Source organism: Physella acuta, unplaced genomic scaffold (assembly GCF_028476545.2).
Source record: "Physella acuta isolate Inbredline_101_S28 unplaced genomic scaffold, ASM2847654v3 ptg000418l, whole genome shotgun sequence".
In the NCBI taxonomy this organism is placed as follows: domain Eukaryota; kingdom Metazoa; phylum Mollusca; class Gastropoda; family Physidae; genus Physella; species Physella acuta.
The window spans coordinates 325001-342133 of NW_026731937.1; the positions used below are offsets into that span (position 1 = coordinate 325001).

Here is a 17133-nt window from a genome sequence, read left to right on the forward strand (position 1 = left end):
GTTCTCCCCGTCCCTCACACATCTTCCACGCTCAACACACTGATACCCCAGGGGGGCACTTTTTTGAGGGGGAGGGGGGCGGACTATTTATTTTCAGGAAGGGGCTGACACTGTATATATATTTTCTATATATATTCCATTTCCTTAGTTCGGAGGGGGGGGGGGGGGCTCCGGCTTCCCCGAAGAGATGCCTGGAAGAAACTGATCTCAGCTCATCAGCTCAACCCCTACCCCACAAGGTTCACAAGTCCCAGCTCACCCCTACCCCACGAGTCCCAACTCACCCCTACCCCACAAGGTTCACAATTCCCAACTAACCCCTACCCCACGAGTCCCAACTAACCCCTACCCCACAAGGTCCACACGTCCCAGCTCACCCCTACCCCACAAGTCCCAGCTCACCCCTACCCCACAAGTCCCAGCTCACCCCTACCCCACAAGTCCCAACTCACCCCTACCCCACAAGTCCCAACTCACCCCTACCCCACAAGTCCCAGCTCACCCCTACCCCACAAGTCCCAACTCACCCCTACCCCACAAGTCCCAACTCACCCCTACCCCACAAGTCCCAACTCACCCCTACCCCACAAGTCCCAGCTCACCCCTACCCCACAAGTCCCAACTCACCCCTACCCCACAAGGTTCACGTCCCAGCTCACCCCTACCCCACAAGGTTCACGTCCCAACTCACCCCTACCCCACAAGTCCCAACTCACCCCTACCCCACAAGTCCCAGCTCACCCCTACCCCACAAGTCCCAACTCACCCCTACCCCACAAGTCCCAGCTCACCCCTACCCCACAAGTCCCAACTCACCCCTACCCCACAAGTCCCAGCTCACCCCTACCCCACAAGTCCCAGCTCACCCCTACCCCACAAGTCCCAGCTCACCCCTACCCCACAAGTCCCAACTCACCCCTACCCCACAAGTCCCAACTCACCCCTACCCCACAAGGTTCACACGTCCCGGCTCACCCCTACCCCACACGTCCCAACTCACCCCTACCCCACAAGGTTCACACGTCCCAACTCACCCCTACCCCACGAGTCCCAGCTCACCCCTACCCCACAAGTCCCAGCTCACCCCTACCCCACAAGTCCCAGCTCACCCCTACCCCACAAGGTTCACAAGTCCCAGCTCACCCCTACCCCACAAGGTTCACAAGTCCCAGCTCACCCCTACCCCACAAGGTTCACAAGTCACAGCTCACCTAAGATGTTCATCCCGTCCGACTTCCCGATGGATCTCTCCATGGTTACCATGGTAACGGTGGAGTTGCTCGTGCCGTTGCTGACCAGCTGCTGAGCTTCTTTTCTCGTGTAGACCGAGACTGACTGTGGTGGAACAGACAACACGGTTGTTATAGCAACGTGTATTTGTAGATGGTACTCGGTTTATGGTACGTTGGTGGTAGTTGTGATTTAGTGCTATTATATTATTTTTTTACGTAGATGAAATTTTATATTAAAAAAATAATTTTAAACACTACTGCTTTTTATTTTCTTCGCCGGCTGGTATTATATTTTTTCTGTTTTTTTTTTTTAAATTTTAGTTATTTAAAAAAATAAACCGGGAGTGATCTCCCCTAATTTTCTCGAATATTCTTATATAAAACAACAGGGGATGGGAACTCGGGAGATAGATCTAGTTATGATTTTTAATCCATTTTAAATACTTAAACTTTTTTAAATAGAATAGAATCTCATAGAAAAAAGTATTGCGCACCAAGCGAACGCCGAATAAAGATGTTCATAATGGTGCGCAATATTATTAGTACTTTATAAATTTAGATGCGTTTTTGAGAAATCGGCAATAGCGTAAATTAGTACTTCCCGTCAACGGAAATTACTCAAAATTTAACAGAAGGTAGAGAATTAGATCTTTTACTTACAGGTGAAATTTCATTTATCTATCTGAAATAGTACTCAAGTTATAGGCTTTTGAAAAATTCAAAGTAGAAAAAGTACCACTTCCGGTTATCGGAAATCGCTCAAAAGTTGATGCGGATCTACGATTTTGATAAAATACTTATATATGAAATTTCATCAACCTAGCTGTAACGGTACTCAAGTTATCGTGTTTACACACACACAGACACACACACACACACAGACACACAGACATACGGACAAGATTGCAAAATTATATTTTTCCGTATCAGTGAGGTGTAAAACGTCGAGATTTGTAAAAATCTCGATTTTTTTTTTGCACGATTACAATACTTTCTCTATACTACGTATATACGAGAAAGTAAAAACAAAACTAGTTTTGTCCCTTTTTTAAAAGTGATTGTTAGGGTACTTTATTACAGTTACCACCTCAAGCCTAGGGGTATGTCTAAATAGTAAGGATGATGTAGTAATGTAACTCCATGGTGAATAAGAATAGTAGGAAAAACCTTTCACTTCAAAACCTTTAAGGGAAACAACTCTATAGAAGTATCCGCATTTAAAAATTTCAAGCACATTTTTGTTGTGGTATGTACAGTATTCATGCAAAAAAGTATATAGTTTTTTAAATAAATTAAATTTTAGTAATATTTTATGTTACCTGTGATATTGCTGCACCAACTACATTATCAGGGAAAATATTTCTGTAAAAATCACAAACATAATTATAAAGTTTTAATTGAATATTAGCTTTACACTACTGATTTAATGATTCTATTTTAAACTTAAACATGTTCCCAAAGTTTAACAATTATAATTTTCAAGTAACATAATTAAAAAATAAAAATAAAAAAAAAGTTAACAATTCTAATTAAAAGTACTGCAGATTTGAATACCCAACTTCCTCCGCCCCCAAACTTTTAATCTTTATTTCTATAAATAAGCTCATACTTAGCAAAAACTGTATAATAAGAATATTTCTTTATAAAGAGATATACACTACAGTTCTCAAAAGATGAGCACAGTCACGCAATGGCGGAGGCCTTTAGTACAAGGACAATATACGCTATTCCATGTCTATTCCATATATTGTTGAATTCACAAATTATGAATTGCTGATAAGCAGAAAATAAAACAACTAGATGGCGGCGTATACTACGTCGCGGGTCAGCTCGTATATTATCAACAGCTAGAATAGCACAAACACTCAACAAAAAGTAAGCAGCTAAAAAAAAAATAGCATTAAGTTCTAGCTTTCATCACTATCCAGGAGTGTATAAAAGGTGTTGAATAATACCATTCAAAGGTAAAAGTTTGATGTCTTAAGGTTTGTGTATTGATTCGAAAATTTGAACTTTAAAGTTAAATCTGTAGAACCATAAACAGAAGTAATTTCTTTTTTAAATTTTTTATTTAGTTTTTAATATTTTTTTACATGCGTAATTTTTATTTAAAAAAATTTTTGATGACATTGTTACTGCCAGCCACAATCACATCTTTCAGTACTTAAGTAAACCAAATATTATCCCACCTCCAACAATCACATCTTTCAGTACTTAAGTAAACCAAATATTATCCCACCTCCAACAATCACATCGTTCTGCACATGGTTAAACCAAATATTATCCCACCTCCAACAATCACATTAGTTACCTTAGGAGGTCGGCGATGACGTCTTGTGTGTTGAGGTTGGTGTCAAAACTTTCATTTCCATCCGACAACTTGCCAGGGTCTGACAATACACCAAATTGTAATTAAATTAACTTTTTTTTTTACAATCAGAAGTAAACAATTTTATAAATTAGACAAGTTTTATGATTAAAAACAAAACATTTTTGTGAAACACGATTAAACATTTTTACCATTAAAATAAAATGTATTTGTAAATTATACTTAAAAAATTGTATTAAAATTAAACGTTTCTAACATTAATATTAAATATTATTTATAATTAAATTAATCATTTTACCGTAAACATTAAGTTGGACCCATTGAAATCATTCTTAATTGAAATAGAAAATGTGGCACGGAGTTTATTATAAACTGTAGTCACATTGTTTTAAACACGTAGTACGTAGCTTATGATAAATTTAACTTCCTGTACTCACCTGGTTTAAAAATGTAGAACATAACAACAGCGATCAGGGTCCCCAAAACTTGTGTTAAAAAAAATCCCAAAGTCGCCACAACGGCGATCTTGCCGTTACTCTTGGGATCAAGTGTGGCTGTACCTGTGGTTTTGGTGTGGATAACAGAAAATGAGCATTAAAAAAAATAATGAAAATCGTAATTAGTAACACGGTTTTTTTTTTACTTGCGCTAAACAGTAAAAAAAAATAGTTTTCTTTAATTAGGTAAGAATTTACCACTACTTAAATAACTTGAAAGAAAAGCATGGGTCGCTATTTATGTATTTTGTACCCCTATTCAAATTTTATCAGCATTTTTATTCGCAAAATTTTCCTGTTAAATGGGTTGTAAATAAGTAAGCTTTATATCTGTGACTAAAAGTTACATAACTTTCTTTTAGACGATGCTTGTATTGTATAGCATGCCGTAACGTTTTAGTATTTGTAGTACTAAACACTCCCGAATTTGTATTGTTTTTGTAGTATTAAACACTCGCAATTTTATATTTTTTTTTAGTATAAATAATTTACTATATGAACTTCACACCACTCGCGCCCCCCCCCTCCTCATATGATGATATCCACTAACTGATACTAGCACAAGATTTGATGACGTAGCTTACATGTGATCACCATGCAGACGACCAATGGCACCACAGTGGCCTTCAGACACCGCAGGAAGAGTTCTCCAGGTAGACCTGTGATCAAATGGAAACATTTTCAGATAAACTACACATTCTAAAATAACAACACATTAAAACTACGCATGCTAAAAATAACAACACATTAAAACTACGCATGCTAAAAATAACAACACATTCAAAACTACGCATGCTAAAAATAACAACACATTAAAACTACGCATGCTAAAATAACAACACATTAAAACTACGCATGCTAAAAATAACAACACATTAAAACTACGCATGCTAAAAATAACAACACATTCAAAACTACGCATGCTAAAAATAACAACACATTAAAACTACGCATGCTAAAAATAACACATTAAAACTACGCATGCTAAAAATAACAACACATTAAAACTACGCATGCTAAAAATAACAACACATTGAAACTTCACATGCTAAAAATAACAACACATTGAAACTACACATGCTAAAAGTAACAACACTTTGAAACTACACATTTAAAATACCAACACATTGAAACAACACATTCTAAAATTACAACACATTGAAACAACACATGCCAAAATAACAACACATTGAAATTACACATGTCGTGTTGGCTTCAATTTTAACATTTTAAAACCAAAACAAACCATAAAAAACAAAACAGATCTACTGCAAAGTTTTCCGTTTAACACAATAAAACTACACATACCATAATTAAATAACACATAGAACTATTGTAAGATCTTGCGATAACACAAAAACTACACATGCGGTAAAATCTTTGGGTAGATAACTTCGGCACTTAGATTTCTTATTTGGGATGGTGAGTGGAAGAAAATAGAAAATAGTATGATAACAATAAAAGTTTATTTTTACTTTAATGCTATGGTGTGTGGGACATAGGCGATAGGGGCGGAACGGTCGAAGATGAATGTGATACTAGTATTTCTAAAATCTAGTTCATTGCAAAAGTGCTTAAAGAAATTACGTTTTCAAAAACTTTTACGGGCAATCTTTTAACTTCTGTTCCCATGGCCATTCAGATTTAAGAACTATTTAATAAAAAATATCATTAGACATATTTAAATCAGAATAAAGAAATAACACCTTTTAACAGATTACGAACTAAAATTCTTTAGATCAGAAAAGAAGCCCCTACCTAGCCACATTAGGGCCTGATCGGACATGTCCAGCTCACGAAGACCCATCCCTAGGCTGATGCCCAGCACAATGCCCCCCATCGTGGCCAGTATGAGGGCATTCTGCCTGAGGACTATGGCCACCTTCTTCTTGAAGCTGACCGTCTTGATGTCGGGCTCCGTGGTGTTGCTGTTGTTGGCGTCGCCTCTCTCCTTGTCTGGCTCCCCCTGGGCGGTCATGTTGAGCGGTGTCGTCTGGGGGGGGGGGATAGAATCAGTTTATTTATTTATATAACGTTATTTATTTTTCTACTTTTTAGTGCATCATTACATAAAAGCTTGTTATTAAAACGTTTTTTATGAATTTTTTTTTATAAAGTTTGGTTGAAATTGCTTGACTGCAGCTCGATTTAGTAAAGGGAAGTAACAGGGGTAAAGAAGGACAACCAAAGAAATACCGAACACAGAACAAGAAGAGTGAAAAGGGAAAAGGAGAACAATACATAAAAAAATTGGGTCTAAATAAATTGAGAATGTTATTTATCAGGATCTATTACATGTTTAAAACATTACTAAATATGTAGTTTATAAACTGTTATTTACTATATATTAATTAATTGATAATACAATGATAATTTTCATAAAACAATTGTGTGTTGTTAGTTACTATAATTTCATTGTTGTGTTATTGTCACGGTTTGGGCATTTATATTGAGACTGACTAGAGATTCTTTATTAAACTGATCCACCTCTGGAATAATTAGAAAAAGCAAGATGAAAATCTGAAAATATCAACATCTCGAGTTGATAAGCCAGCGATGTGGTATGTCGTAAAGTAATTGAAGTAAAGTATGAGATATTTAATTATTCCAGAGAATTAAAGACAGGACTTCTATTCAGTGTTTCTTACAGACTTTTTTCTCGCGGGGGGGGGGGGGGCAGTAGACTTTCTTCGGGAGGGGGGGGGGGGGCGGACACTGTTAAAAGTATATATTTTATATATAAATTATATAAATTTCATTTCGTTCAGAGAGATGCCGGGAAGAAACTCTGCTTCTATTGTTTAGCCGCGATAGACCACAAGAATCGCAGGCATAGTTTTGTTTGTGTATGTGTGTGTGTGGAGGGGGGAGGGGTGGTGGTGGTGGTGTTATTATCCAATAACCGAGACACATAGTTCAAACATAGTTTGCTTTATCTCAAAGACTTGTTATCTGTCTATGGCTGCTACTTGGGGTACAGTCTCAGTTGTACTCTGGTCCTGTATTGAGCACCGTGTGAAATATTTACATAAGACATTTAAAAAAAATCTCGTCATGATTATGTAATTTTAAAGGTTTTTTTTTCAAAGTCTAACAACGTTATAAAGACAGTGTACTGTAGACACTTTCAAACTGTTGACATTTTCAGACAGGTGTTTTAAAGTATATATATATATATATATATATATATATATATATATATATATATATATATATATATATATATATATATATAAATGACATTTTCAGTGCAACTCTGAAAATAGTTTTTGGCAGAAGTTTTTTTTTATGGTACCCAGAGAGGTAGCCTATCTAGAGAGGTAGATGACCCCGACATCGGTGCTATGTTTACACTTGACTCCGCACTGATAGTGTATTACTTTCTCAAGAGGCAATTCTGTGATACGTTAGGTAAAGTCTGGCTAGGGTCAAGGACGTGCGTGGTAATCGTGTGTTATGATAGTGGGGTAGTGGGGGGGGGGGGGAGGGGAGAAGATTGGGTTAGTGGGTGATGGTGTGGGGGGTAGAGGGGCAGGTTGGGTTAATGGTTGGTTGTGTGGGGTAGGGGACAGTGCGTGGTAGTGTGAGGGTGGGGTGGGGTGGGGGCAAGAAGGGTAAGTGTTTGGTAGTGTGGGGGCAGGGGGGTATGTTGGGTTAGTCGTTGGTATTGTAGGGGGGGGCAAGTTGAGTTAGTGGTTAGTAGTGTGGGGGTAAAGGGGAGGTTAAGGTAGTGGAGCGTAGTGTTGGGGGTGGGGGGGGGGGTTTGGTTAGTGTTTGGTAGTGTAGGGGTAGGGGGTTAGGTTGAAGTAGTGGTTGGTGTTGTAGGGGTAGAGGGGTTGGGGTTGGGTTAGTGTTTTGTGTGTGTGTGTGGGGGCAGGTTGTGTTAGTGGCTGGGGGTAGGGTTATAGGTTGGTAGTGTGAGATTGGTAGGTTGGTTTAGTGGTTGGTAGTGTAAGGGTAGGGGGGATTGGGTTAGTGCATGTTCCGGCGTGGCCAAGGGGTAGTGCCTTGACGTATCTGCAACAAAGAACGACATCTACTCGTCGTTTAATGTGGACCTTTAGACAAGAAGCCAAAATTGCCCGTACAACGAGGTTGCCTTTTCAATGAAATTACTCGTCATTGATGTCGGCTGAACATTTTTATATCAAAGTTTTGAAAATTTAAAACTCTACTTCCTCTGCGCTTATGGCCTAAAGTCGAAAAAAAAAACATTTAAAAGGTCTGTTGACTCAAAAAGAAAGTAGGCCTACACATTTGTTAGAGACGTGTTGCTTGTCTGGACAGCTGTGTTCATCAAATGTAGATATATCTGCCCAGATACTGACTAGCACTTTAGTTTTATCTCATAAGGTGGAGTCATCTCTTTTATCTTTATATGTCTAGTATAACCAACTTACATGCAAACAGAAGTTTTTATTTTTTTATTTTACTGTCACAAGATTTAGGCCTACATTTATGCAAGTCATGGAAAAAATGCTAATGTTATCTCTTTGGCTACGAGTACAGAAATGCTATCCAAATAAAAAGACAAACTCAAGCACATGCCCGAACGCAAAAGTATTAAAAACCAAATTTAACTACATACTTTAGCCTATACTACTTCCATAATGGAAAGTTTATTACCCTTTCAGAAATTACGATCCATAGGGCAGATGAAAACATATACAAGTGCTCCCCCCCCCCCCGGAGAAAAAAAGTCTGGAAGAAACACTGGTGTTCAGCACTATACCCAACCGTCTTTACCTTCGCTAGCGTGAGCTGGGTGGACTCAGTTACGTCCTGCTGTCTCTAATGAGGACCAAAATCCGAACTCTAAGACCTTTAAGCTAGTAGTGGAGCGCTCTACCATTCGACCACCCCGTCCCTGTTCATTCCGGCCACGAAGAAATGATATCTATTTTTTTTTTTTTTTTGTTACGAATTTTAAAGAAAAAGCCGCACAAATGCCTAACACTTATCAACGTTAAAGTATCAAACGCTAACTGTAACCTGAGCCTAAAAAATAACCCTACCCTTAGCCTAAGCACTAACCAAACCATTTAGTAAATCACAAGAGTAGTGTCTACATGCGATTGAGCCACAAAATATGCACTGTTCCTTCAAATGTACTACTCTATCGAATCTCTAGTGCAGTAGATTTACATTAAACCGTAAACAACATACACATTAAACTGTAAACAACATTAACATTAAACCGTAAACAAGATATACAATAAACCGTAAACAGGATATACATTAAACCGTAAACAAGATATACACTTACCTATAAACAAGATATAGATTTAACCGTAAACAATCCTCACAAAAATTTAATCACAATACCGTCACAATATTACTATTAGCCCACTAAGTTACCATAGCAACAAGAATAATTCTAGACGAGGAATCACAAAGCTGATGGTAGAAGGAAGGTTATAATTGTTTCGGAAAATTAAAAAAAGACAGAGAAAAAATACCCAAGGGCATTCAATGGGCAGTTACAAAAAAAAAAGATACACATTTGATACAAGTTTAGACAGCCTGATTATTTTAGTCGAGAAAACCTTTCAATTACTATATCTAGCTTGCTATAATGACGTCACAGCGCGCGTGTGGGTGTTGTGTGTGTGTGTGGTTGTGTGTGTGCTGTAAACGATGTGTTTGGTAAAAATACTCATTCCTATCTTAGGAATAACAGATTACAATGAAACAACTAACTGTTAAATTAATTGCGAAAAAAACATTTGGAATAAATTTGATACATAATACACAATTTTTAATCCACTCGTGATATTAGTTAATTATTATTTTTAAAAATTCGTCACTCACAAGTTTAAATAGTTCTTGTGGTAGGTGTATGTTTATTTTGTTAAGACATTTTGCTGGGTTTTATCCGAGCACCCATAAGGCTTACCCTAATCCTAAAATTAATAGGGGTTCCAATAGTGGTTAGTTCTTAACTACTCAAAGATAGATGAATTATGGTATCGCTATGTTAATCACGACACTAACATCAACACTAAGCACAGCAACAGTTTTTTTTTTGTTAAACTCGGGCTAAAAACAACTCAATTCGATGACGTTTTAGGCACTCGCCTGTCATAGAAAAAAACCCAATCAAGTCACTTAATTAAACTAAATTAAACTTGCACATTACCGTTCTGTTGCTCGCTTATTCACTGGAATAATCGCTCCGACTGAAAAGGTTCAGTCCTTTCTCATAAACACATAAACTTTTTAAAAAATCGGCTCCACCGCAAAGTTATTTATGGTGCAATGTTGAGAGGATTAACTTTGACATAAATATGACATGCCCTCGGTATACACATAGACACACACCCGTGACATAGACATAAACATAGAGAAAACACTTGATATAGACATAAACATAGACACACCCGCAACATAGACAGAAATATACACATACACCCGTGACATAGACATAAACATAGACACACACCTTTTACATAGACATAGACACACATACGCGACATAGACATAAAGTTAGACACACACCTTTTACATATACATAGACACACACCCGTCACATAGACATAAACATACACATACACCCGTGACATAGACGTAAACATAGACAAACACCATTGACATAAACATGTTATCCCTACCTGCGGCCCTGTGACAACTATATTGGCAGACGATGACACTCTCGCGTGTGAGACACGTGGTCTTTAGCGGCAAATATTTAACACCGTCATTAGAGATAGTCAGGGGCGGAGATTTTTATTGACTCTAGAGGGGGTGGGGTTGTTTTGTGAATGTGCGACTAGTGTTTGGTAGGGGGGGGGGAGATATTTGTCAACAGGATATTAGTGGTAGCTATGTGATGCTAAAAATAGATCATAAGGATATTTTCACAGTTTAAAAAATAAAAAGATGTTTTTTTTTCTTTATCTGCCTATCGTGAAACATCGAGACAAAAGGCAGAACTCAGCTGTGTAGTTAGAGTTGGGGGGGGGGAGGGTCCCCCATCTCGGCTCACATTATATCTAACTTGTATAGGAAGATAGGCGTTATAAAATGAAGCCGCTGGCTGGCGGGGGGGGGGGGGGGGGGAGGGGATTATGTAACAAGAAACAATCAGCATTTTTAAACACATTTCTCGGATTTGAAATGAAATTTTAAGCATTAAAATAAACCATTTTTTTTGGTATGTAAGTTAAAACGAGTAACATGTACATACACATTTTTTTTTTTACATTTAAATGAAAACTATTATCATTTTTAAACACAATTCTTGTCACTTCTCTTTACGTCTCGTCACTTCTCATCACTTCTCGTTACTTCTCGTCATATATCGTCACTTCTCGTCACTTCTCGCTACTTCTCGTCATATATCATCACTTCTCGTTACTTCTCGTCACTTCTCGTTACTTCTCGTCACTTCTCGTCACTTTTCGTCACATCTCGTCACTTCTCGTTACGTCTCGTCACTTCACGTCACTTCTCATCAGTTCTCGTTACTTCTCGTCATATATCGTCACTTCTCGTCACTTCTCGTTACTTCTCGTCACTTCTCGTTACTTCTCGTCACTTCTCGTTACTTCTCGTCATATATCGTCACTTCTCGTTACTTCTCGTCACTTCTCGTTACTTCTCGTCACTTTTCGTCACTTCTCGTCACATCTCGTCACTTCTCGTTACGTCTCGTCACTTCTCGTTACTTCTCGTCACTTTTCGTTACTTCTCGTCACTTTTCGTCACTTCTCGTCACATCTCGTCACTTCTCGTTACTTCTCGTCACCTCTCGTCGCAATACGTGACAATCTCTCACAGTACCTTTTACTTTTCAATAGACCCTCAACCCCCAACTGACGCGCTAACTACGATTTGTGATATAGAAAAAAAAAACTGCATCAGATACTACAGAAAAAATCTCCAACAAATGACGTGTGACTGAACAGACATACTGTGGTGAAACTACTATACCGCGAGACTATATTTGATCGTCTGCGTGACTGAAGACGTAACATGACACGTCTGCTTATCAGACGAACAATCGTGTGCCGTGGACGCTGGACGTCATGAGCGTGAGTCTGTAATTAGTGTAATTAAAAAAAAAACGGAAGAAGGAAGGATAAATTACAGAATGTATCACGATTTAGAGTACTCGGTGATAAACGTTTGCAGCTGGTAGTTAGAACAACCGGTGAAGTATTCATTTAATAGTCATGATAATTTTTACCTGGATGGAAGTTAGAATAACCGGTGAAACAATTAATTACGTCCCTATATTTTTTTTTACAATATTAATTGTAATTAGAGCAAAAATTATTTGCATATTAGTTTAGATAGTCGTGAAATTAGAACATATCTGTTTCGACAACACGACTCCATTAGAATCAGCTAAATTGAAAAACAACAAATATTTCACCTAAAACTTTTAAATAAAATAGCATCACCTTAAATGTTGTATAGATCTATATAGCAGTGCCAAAAAAATCCAAATAATGGTTGTCTTTTTGTAATATTGACCGGCATTTGAGGTTAAATGTCCTGCAATGTTTTTGACTGGTCGGCTTATCTGAAGGACTTACTTAACTATGTGAATAACGTTTGTATTGGATATTAAACAACTCATATGTGGGGCAGCTTAAATCAAACTGTACTTTTCAATAATTATCTTGTTAATCAGTCAGTTATTGGTGGAAATTAAATAATTGAAATTCCACCATACGGGGGGGGGGGGGGGGGCGGATTAAAGTCCGGGGCTAACCTGGCATTAGTTCGAGGACCCCTACTTTCAGCAGCCGTATTGTATGACTTTATAACCTATAACAAAATATAAAGACTGCTATAATAGTCCCAGTCCCCAGTAATATTTGTCAGACTAGGGGCCTCACTCAATAGTATCCCCACCCCCTGTCTCGTATCACAGTGCAGTACAACAAAGGGCCCTGTCCAAGATTGATCCACTATCGATCCCTTTTAAAAACAAACAAACAAACAAACAAACAAACAAACAAACAAACAAACAAACAAACAAACAAACAAACAAACAAACAAACAAACAAACAAACAAACAAACAAACAAACAAACAAACCAACAAACAAACAAACAAACAAACAAACAAACAAACAAACAAACAAACAAACAAACAAACAAACAAACAAACAAACAAACGATACAATGTAACAAGGGACCCCTCTCAAGATTGATCCACTACTACCCCTATGCTTATCATACAAAACACAATGTCGTCCTAGTTTTTAAGTGTCCCAGATTTAAAAATTCTCCACGTCATTTCACCTATATCGGTAAACGACCTTAGCCCCAGCAAGATGTGCACAAATCATATCCATTCTACTCAGGGGCGTCGATACAACTAAGTGGAGTTCAATAGGCCAAACATTCTCATGACCAAAACATGCATCACTTATCATTAACTTAGGGTTTAGTTTGTTACCTTAGAGTATATACAATTTAGCAAACAGGGTTTCCGTAAATTAATTTTAATTTTCTTTTATTTTGCAGCAAGCCGCGTAAAAATGATGGAATGATGGAGTATATAGTGGTCGTAGCAACTGGGAATAACACCTCTGGGAAGAGCGACTATCTTTAGAAAGTAGGGCGATTTTCGCAACCTTTTTTAACTCGTACCCCTTGGTCTATTTTTTTGTTTAGAACTTTAGATATTAGCCCCCCCCCCACCCAGTTCCATAAAGTTATAAAAGTAATTATATCTCCTGATCAACGTGTTGTGGTTGTTATGTAAACAATACAAGCTAAATAGTTTAGTCTACAAGAGATTACACACGTGTTCTTGTCTTTACAATATCTATACACACATGTTTATAGCTTGACAAAAAATGTGCATATCTTTACAAAAGAGTTTATATCTTTACAACATGTTCGTATAATTACAAAAACGTACATAGCTTGACAAAAATGTGCATATCTTTACAACAGGTAAAAAGGAGTGGGCCGCGGAGAAGGGGTGGGGGAAGGGGGGGGGGGGGGGGCGGCGGGTCTGACAAAAGAAAGAAACCGCGAAAAATAAAAACAGGTATTCTTACTAAAATCTATAGGAACTAAAAACCTTTCAAACAACGTCCGCCAACAACTTGGAAAAAAATTTGGTTGTAAACTATTTGCTAAAAAACGACATACATTTTAAACTCAGACGGATTCGAAATTTGTTTAAGGTCACAGACACAGGTCAATATCTCGCTATCATATGTCGACTATAGAAGAGAGCATAGGATAAACATATGTTCAGCTCTGGTACGGAGAGTTAAACACGACTTCATGTCCGTAACTAGATCTAGTTCTATCAGATTTTAAACAAGCAGTTATTAATTTTAGACCTGGAGCATAAAATAGTAATTTTCTTTGTCAGTATAAAGAAAGCTTGACACTTGTACCTGATATCGCATTAGGTTAACAGGACAATTGAAATTTAGGCTCTTTATATATATATATATATATATATATATATATATATATATATATATATATATATATATATATATATATATATATATATATACATATATATATATATATATATATATATATATATATATATATATATATATATATATATATATACATATATATATATATGTATATATTATTTTTTTTTATTTATTTATATATAACATATTATACTTGTCTAACTATTTCTTTTCTAAAATAAAACAATGAAGAATGGCGAAGCTTGACGTCACATCGATTAGTCTGGGTTTTTAACTAATGTCTTGTCATGGATAGTTAATTAGCATGTAAAAAATTAAGTTAATTAACGCTCCATGACCAAGCGGTTTTAAGGAGTGATGTATTTCAGGTTTTTAAAAGGATTTTTATATAATTGTGGAAGGGAAGGGGGGGGGGATGAATTCTGTATGGTAGCGAAGGCATGTGCGATGGTGGTGTGTTAATGCTGAACACACATAAGACTACACACTACACAAAAGAACACTTAGACCCGCACACACATAATCACTCTCGTACCCACACAAACAAGTAGACACAAACCACACAGCATCACATTTGCTTGACCGCTTCCACAACCGTATCATATCAAGACTCACACGTGTCGTCACGATGATGGGGGGGGGGGGGGGGAGAGGGGAGCTTGTTTAATGAAGTTTGTCGCGATACTCGTTTTAGCTGAGTTAACTCAATCGTGTTACACACGTGGGAAGAAGGTTACCCAAAAGAGCAGAACTTTACCCCAGAATTAGTACACTAGCAAAATCTTACCCACAGTGGTGATAAATCGGCACAAGCTGTGGTGAATCTTACTCTAATGGTGACACACTGGTGATGTATTATCCCAGTAGTGACACACGAATTAAATCTTACACCTATGGTGACCAATACTGATACACGAGTGTAGTCTTACTCGAGCTGAATTTTACTCTAATGGTGACACACTGATGATGTTTTATCCCAGTAGTGACACACGAATTAAATCTTACACCTATGGTGACCAATACTGATACACGAGTGTAGTCTTACTCGAGCTGAATTTTACTCTAATGGTGACACACTGATGATGTATTATCCCAGTAGTGACACACGAATTAAATCTTACACCTATGGTGACCAATACTGATACACGAGTGTAGTCTTACTCGAGCTGAATTTTACTCTAATGGTGACACACTGATGATGTATTATCCCAGTAGTGACACACGAATTAAATCTTACACCTATGGTGACCAATACTGATACACGAGTGTAGTCTTACTCGAGCTGAATTTTACTCTAATGGTGACACACTGATGATGTATTATCCCAGTAGTGACACACGAATTAAATCTTACACCTATGGTGACCAATACTGATACACGAGTGTAGTCTTACTCGAGCTGAATTTTACTCTAATGGTGACACACTGATGATGTATTATCCCAGTAGTGACACACGAATTAAATCTTACACCTATGGTGACCAATACTGATACACGAGTGTAGTCTTACTCGAGCTGAATTTTACTCTAATGGTGACACACTGATGATGTATTATCCCAGTAGTGACACACGAATTAAATCTTACACCTATGGTGACCAATACTGATACACGAGTGTAGTCTTACTCGAGCTGAATTTTACTCTAATGGTGACACACTGATGATGTATTATCCCAGTAGTGACACACGAATTAAATCTTACGCAAATGGTGACCAATGGTGATACACGAGCATAATCTTACTCGTGGTGAATTTTACTCCAATGGTAATATGTGTTCCCAGTAGTGACACACGAATTAAATCTTACACCAACTTACCCTAATGGTGATACACAAGCAGCATTCTACTCCTAATGGTGACACATAGACATAATCTTACCACAGAGCCGGCGCATGTTTACAGAATTGCAGTTCAATGGCCTTACATAGACATATAGCAGACCCTACAGCTAAAACCCATGTAAACAAACAGTTCTAGCAACTAATTAAGTAAGGTCAGGGGTTACCAAATACATTTATTTTCACGGTACGCCTCACTCGTAAAACTACTTTTGCCGTATTTTTTTTTACATTATTACATTGAGCATTCATATTAAACTTTTCGCTGTTCTTACACTAGACTACGTAAGCTAGTTAGAAATGGCTAGGTCAGGTTGATAAATGTAAGGGACGCCACTGAGTTATCTTGTTACAAGGTTTTAAAACATTGTTACGTCCCTTTATATATAAAACAAAAAAAATCATCAAGGATTTCTTTTTATTACCGACGCCTATAAAAATTGGAGAGACTGATCATGGGTCTAAACAGGCGGGGGTCAATCTGGTCAGTCACAGCAGGTGTGTGTAGGGGGGGGGGGGTCATTTCAGTTCGTCCTGATAGGTGGGGTTACTATAATACTTGTCGATACATTTAAACACCCTACAATATTATATCGCGAAATAGATTTATTTCGTTTGGTATGCATGGTTGAAGAGTTAAAGTGAAAGTATTTGGCACTTGACAATAGTGAGGAAACACATACCAAAATATTAACATTTTCAAAAAAAAAATTCTAACTACATACATAATTTTTTAATTAAGCAAGTTTTAAAATCAGTTTTACAAAATACAACTTGAACCTTAACGTTCATCATTTACGGAACCAGGTAGCCCTT

The 17133-nt window shown here is 37.5% G+C and overlaps 1 protein-coding gene across 2 annotated transcripts in view; it reads right to left on the reverse strand.

Moving 5' to 3' along the window:
* LOC131942667 (neutral amino acid transporter A) overlaps nt 1-17133 on the reverse strand; it is a 34229-nt gene that overhangs the window by 6535 nt on the left and 10561 nt on the right. The window contains exons 1-7 of one of the 2 annotated variants that reach the window (XM_059302569.1): nt 10670-10709; nt 5817-6051; nt 4643-4717; nt 3999-4121; nt 3544-3622; nt 2552-2594; nt 1212-1335 (exon numbers count right to left, since the gene is read on the reverse strand). In XM_059302569.1, coding sequence (XP_059158552.1) covers nt 1212-1335; nt 2552-2594; nt 3544-3622; nt 3999-4121; nt 4643-4717; nt 5817-6036 — 664 coding nt within the window. In that variant the 5' untranslated portion in view covers nt 6037-6051; nt 10670-10709. Of the gene's footprint in view, nt 1-1211; nt 1336-2551; nt 2595-3543; nt 3623-3998; nt 4122-4642; nt 4718-5816; nt 6052-10669; nt 10710-17133 lie in introns of those variants that run through there. The other variant, XM_059302568.1, reaches the window with a different exon arrangement.